Raw genomic sequence first — 6,312 nt, 5'->3', positions numbered from 1 at the left:
TTTATCTGCTACAAGTATGATTTTGTCATTATATCGTTTTATCAGTCAGAAGTATCATTTTATCATTTTATCTGCTGAAAGTATCATTTTATCAACTGCGAGTATCATTTTATAATTTTATAAGTCAGAAGTATCATTTTATCAGCTTATATATCATTTTGTGAGATTAAAACATCATTTTATCCGTTGATAGTATCATTTTATCAGCTTATATGTCATTTTTTCCAGCTTATACATCATTTTATAAGGTTATTGTCATTTTATTTGCTGCGAGTATCATTTTTTCAGGTTAAAGTATCATTTTATCAGTTTATAAACAAAAGAATGATGTTATCAGCCAAAGTATCATTTTATCAGTCAGAAGTATCATTTTATCATTTTATCTGCTGAAAGTATCATTTTATCAACTGCGAGTATCATTTTATAATTTTATAAGCCAAAAGTATCATTTTATCAGCTTATATATCATTTTTTATGTCATTTTTTCAGGTTAAAGTATCATTTTATCAGTTTATAAACAAAAGAATGATGTTATCAGCTAAAGTATCATTTTATCAGTCAGAAGTATCATTTTACCAACTGCGAGTATCATTTTATCAACTGCGAGTATCATTTTATCAGCTTATATATCATTTTTGATGTCATTTTTTCAGGTTAAAGTATCATTTTATCAGTTTATAAACAAAAGAATGAGTTTATCAGCCAAAATGTCATTTTATACACCTAAAATACCTAAACTATATCAAATGGCTTCAATCTGACTTCTCATTGACTCTACCACAATTTCTTGAATCATGACGACCCATCTCATGACATTTACCACACCGTCGTAGAGGCTTATTTGCTTTCCTTATTGCACTCTGCCTCTTTGCTACTTTGCCACTAGCTGATCCTTTAGTACTAACAACGTCTGGAGGATGTACATCAATTACATCAGGTACTGCCATTCCATAAAAATCCTCAACCATCTTCTTCTTTTCAATGACTGAAGGTGCTGCACAATTTCCAAACATATGCTGTTCCAAATCATCAAGACCAGCACTTAACAAAGACAAATGATCCATACTTCCTTCAGACTTTTGGACTAATCGATAAAAGTTGGAGAACAACTTTTTCTTAACTTCCTGCTTTTCATCCAAATCTGCAAGATAAAAGATAACATTATTACAATAAGTACTATCATTTCTCTGACTGAAAAATAGAATTTTTACAAATAAAGGTTAAAAATGGAACACACGTTCAAATGGTTGTTGTTCCTCAGATGGTAGACCATGTGCTGCCTTTAGTAAAGAGCTCTTCAACCACCTTCGACCAAAATATTTCTCAGGAATGAGATTAGCAGACTTATTCTTCAACAAACAAAATATATGACAACATAACAAACCAATTCTGGAAAACTTCTTGCAACTACAGTCGAATGTGTCTTGCTTACAATCATACATAACATCCAATGTTCTACCATATTGGTCCTTGACCTGATGCTTCTTGATGTTATCCTCAACAGTAGTTATAGAAACAATCTCACATACAATACTTATTTCCTGTTGTACATGTTTGAAAATAGAATCAGTGTAGATTGTAGATGCATGCTTCTCAATAGGCAATTGGGTTGACAAATCAGGAATAGTTGAGTAATCCAAGTAGTTCAATCGTGAATTGGCATTCCTTTGATCTCCCACAACATAATTAAAGAAATTGATGAACTGTACAAGATTTGCACGTGGCTTTGTGTAGTTTTTAAAAAAGCTATTCTCCGATTCAGACATCGATGTAGTCCTAAGAAGCGACCCCATGGGAAAATCTCGAAAATAAGCAGGAACCCAGAATTCTCTATCTTCAAACATTGATCCAAACCAGTGCACGTCTTCTAATCCATACCGTTCGATTATATCATTCCATATTATATCAAACTCATCAGGCTCTAACAAATCAGACCAAACACATGCATTCAACTCTTTTTTGAAATCTTCATTACCAAGTAAAGATTTGGGTAACTTATCTGACACCTTAACCATGATATGCCACATACACCATCGGTGCCTTGTTTGTAAAAGTACTTGTTGAACAGCAAGTTTGATCCCCCAATCTTGATCAGTGATAATCAATTTGGGTGCTACCCCCATGCATCGAACAAAACAGCCAAACAACCAAGAATAGGATTCTCTACCTTCACTTGATAACAAGCCAGCTCCAAATGTAACTGGTCTAGAATAGTTATCTTTTCCAGTGAATGGAGCAAAAATCATGCAATACCTTCAGAATATAACATAAAAATGAATTATATTTATCAGCTATGAGTATCATTTTATCAGCTATGAGTATCATTTTATCAGCTATGAGTATCATTTTATCAGCCAGAAGTATCATTTTATCAGCAATGAGTATCATTTTATCAGCCAAAAGTATCATTTTATCAGCAATGAGTATCATTTTATCATTTTATCATGCAAAAGTATCATTTTATTAGTAAGAAGTATCATTTTATCTACTGCAAGTATCATTTTATCAGCTATGAGTATCATTTTATCAGCCAAAAGTATCATTTTATTAGTAAGAAGTATCATTTTATCAGCAATGAGTATCATTTTATCAGCCAAAAGTATCATTTTATCTGCAATGAGTATCATTTTATCAGCCAAAAGTATCATTTTATCAGCAATGAGTATCATTTTATCAGCTATTGACAGAAGGGATACTATTTTATGATGCAAAAGTATCATTTTATGATGCAAAAGTATCATTTTATGATGCAAAAGTATCATTTTATCATTTTATTATGCAAAAGCACAATTTCTATCATTTTATCATGCAAAAGTATCATTTTATTAGTAAGAAGTATCATTTTATCTACTGCAAGTATCATTTTATCAGCAATGAGTATCATATTATCAGATATGAGTATCATTTTATCAGATATGAGTATCATTTTATTAGCAAAAAGTATCATTTTATGTCTATTAGCAACAAAAGTAATATACCTGTTAGTGTTGTATGTTGAATCAAATGAAATTACATCTCCAAACATATGATAATTTCGTCTTGAAATAGCATCAGCCCAAAAGAGTCTAGTTAACTTTCCATGAGATCCTATCTCAATTTCATAATAGAAGGCATCAGATGATTCCTTTTGAGAACGCATATAATCAAAAATCATTTGAGCATCTGAACCATCAATATTGGACATAATATCACGATAACCATTTCTAATATCAATAATATCACATCCAATATTTTCAGGTCCACCCATTATCTCCTTCAAAAGTTTGAATGTGAGAGTGGGACCAATATTACACCTGCCACAATCCTCCATAAACCTCCGATGAATAGGATCCAGATTGCGATTGGCCATCATAAAATGCCTATGCTCATCCGCAACCATTAAGTGATTATGATACTCAACAAACTGATAAACCTCATATCCTCTGCTCTTGCCATCTGAATAATATCTCAAATTGAGCTTAGCAAGACATTCACACCTAAATGACCGACACCTACGCTTCTTAAAAGACACTTCAGTTGATTGGGATGCATGACCAGGTATAAAATTCTTAGAGCCTTGTCTGTTGCAAGCCAAATACTGCCACTTAGTAATACCTTGAACTGATTTGTTACCCATTTTACGAATGCCAAAACCAACTGAACGAGCATAATGTTCATAGAAACCAACTGCTTCTACTAATGTATTCAATTTCATACCAATCATTGGCTTCAAAGCATCATCACAAACAGGAATGTACATACCTACAAATCAGTAAAAGTATCATTTTATCATAGTATCATTTTATCATAATATCATTTTATGCACTAAAAGTATCATTTTATGCAGTAAAAATATCATGTTATGCAATAAACCTATCATCACAAACAGGAATGTAAATACCTACAAATCAGTAATAGAATCATTTTATCATAGTATCATTTTATCATAGTATCATTTTATCCGACAAAACTATCATGTTATGCAGTAAACCTATCATCACAAAAAGGAATGTACATACCTACAAATCAGTAATAGTATCATTTTATCATAGTATCATTTTATCATAATATCATTTTATCCGACGAAACTATCATGTTATGCAGTAAACCTAACATTTATAAGCCAAAAGTATCATTTTAACACATAATCGACAATACATAATATAATCAAATAAGAATTTCTGTACATCAGAAACATAAACCAATCAACAACTAATATTAATCTAAAATCAAATTCAATACATGAATATGAACACAATCAATAAGCTAAATAATAGATAATGATTGTTACCTTCGTTATTTGCTACAGATTCCATCGAAGCAAATTTTCACAGCAATTGAAGAGGTAATCAATGAAAATAAGAACGCAAAATTGAAAACATCTTCCCGATTACAATTATGGAAACAAAATCTGAAGACTATGGAAAATGAATCAAATCTGGAGCCTATGGAAACAAAATAAGCGAGAAGTATGGAAACAAAATCGCAGAGAAGAGGAGAGAATCAAATTGAGTGATCTGGATCAAAATGGAAACAAAATCACAGAGAAGAGGAGAGAATCGAAAATCGCTGAGAAGAAACCGATGAGAAGAGCGTGAAATCTGGAGTGAATCTGGAGCGAAATTCAAAAATTAAATTAGCGAAATGACATATTTACCCTCTGCGCCTATTTTTATTAAGTAAATCTAAGTTTGAATCTCAACCACAAGATTATAAAATATGTGTGGTCCAGATTTAGTTATAGAGTTATCATGTGATTTGAGGGTTATGATATGATCGCATCTCTCTCTCTCTCTCTATATATATATATATAGGATTTTGATCAAAACAAAAATGACTTTAAATAAAGAAATACAGGCCAACTTTCAGCCTTAGGATCTGACGAGATCATCTTGAGATTAAAACATCTAATGGCTCAATTAATTCACTAAATCTTATTATTTTATTCACTAAAAAACCAATAAGGTTACTAAAGTCATTAGCTACATCTCGATTGTTATGTCAACTCCTATAATCTTGCAATTTCTCTTTCCACTAACAAATCATATGCGTGATTATGAGTTAACATTCCATTATACTTGTTCCACTAACAAATCATCTCCTTCGTATCTTCATCTTCTTCGGCCACTGTACCATCAAACTTCCATTATACTTGTTCCAGATTAATCTGTTCCCTTCTCAATTCTATATCATCGTCGTTGGCAGATCCCAACTCCAATCGTGTTCCAGATTAATCTGTTCCATTTTCAATTCTATATCATCGTCGATGGAATCCGACACCCATTCTACTTATCACGTAGATAATTGATCATACTCCGATGACGTTCTTGATAATACAAGTTATGGTTATTGTTTTTATTTTCATTTGTTTGTGTTGCTCCAATTTATATATTTGTATTTATGAACTGACATTGTCTTCTGTTGTATGAATTTTTTCACCTATATTATTTGATCGATTTTTCCGCTATGCTTCAATTTGTGTTTAGTATGACCCATTTTCGTATAAGACAATTGAACTTGTTGTATGCCGCGATTTCATCCTATTATGACCTATTATCATTCTAAATCCAGTAGATGGAAACTTGTCTTTACTTCATCGTTAGTTTTTATATGTGTTCTGAATATGAATTATTTCAGATTTAAATACACCAGAATGCCCTATAGAGCATAAACCTTTTGTTGGCCGTAGCTTCCCCACATTGGACAACGCCATTGAGTTCTACGAGAACTATGGGCGCCGTGTCGATTTTGACACAAGGAAGAACGGTTCAAAAAAGGTTGATGATCTCACCATATGGTTTTACATGGTGTGTAACAGAGAAGGTGAGCATAAATTTAGCGATGAACAACCCAAACGACGACGTAAATCGAAAAAATGTGGATGTAATGCTCGGGTTGCATTCAAATTCGATTCTGACCGTGGTTATGTCATTCAACACTTGAACAAAGAACACAACCACCCCATGGTTTTGGTACAACACCAGAAGTTCATGAGATTAAATCGTCAACTTGATCCAGTACACCAAAAATTTATTACGGATTGTGCTGGTGCTAATATTGGTCCTTCACCCACTTTCAAGCTGTTGACTGAATTGATGTTTGGGCTATTGTTTGTGTATTCTTCGGCCATATTAATATTGAGTTTTTTTAATATGTCAAAAACATGAGAATAATCTTGTGTTTTACTTCAGTTTGTTTGGTACGAACATTTCGATCAGGTTTGTATGACGCATTCTGGTACTCTTAGTGTTATATAATGACCTGAATATTGGTTTATTATGACACAAATTAACCAAAACAAGTCTATGACCCAAATATTCATTTATTATGATC

At 32.3% G+C, this 6,312-nt stretch overlaps 1 protein-coding gene across 1 annotated transcript; it reads right to left on the bottom strand.

The window, feature by feature from the left end:
* Positions 1-591: 591 nt before the first annotated feature.
* LOC148923393 (protein FAR1-RELATED SEQUENCE 4-like) lies at positions 592-2,205 on the bottom strand. The gene is made up of 2 exons (XM_089060630.1): positions 1,238-2,205; positions 592-1,141 (listed from the first exon to the last, which is right to left on the bottom strand). Exons 1-2 carry the CDS (start codon positions 2,121-2,123, stop codon positions 753-755), a joined length of 1,275 nt encoding a protein of 424 aa, XP_088916756.1. The 5' UTR covers positions 2,124-2,205; the 3' UTR covers positions 592-752.
* Positions 2,206-6,312: the final 4,107 nt, after the last annotated feature.

Source organism: Salvia hispanica, chromosome 6, assembly GCF_029641045.1.
Source record: "Salvia hispanica isolate PSC_SH4W2 chromosome 6, Shi_PSC_v1, whole genome shotgun sequence".
Classification (NCBI taxonomy): domain Eukaryota; kingdom Viridiplantae; phylum Streptophyta; class Magnoliopsida; order Lamiales; family Lamiaceae; genus Salvia; species Salvia hispanica.
This window is presented reverse-complemented; position numbering and strand designations above follow the sequence as displayed.

Bases quoted from the DNA above. Each gene is read 5' to 3' on its own strand.
- LOC148923393 (XM_089060630.1), bottom strand. From the start codon at position 2,123: ATGGGGGTAGCACCCAAATTGATTATCACTGATCAAGATTGGGGGATC. The intron at 1,142-1,237 runs GTGTGTTCCATT...TTTATCTTGCAG, and splicing joins GGAACAACAACCATTTGAAC to ATTTGGATGAAAAGCAGGAA.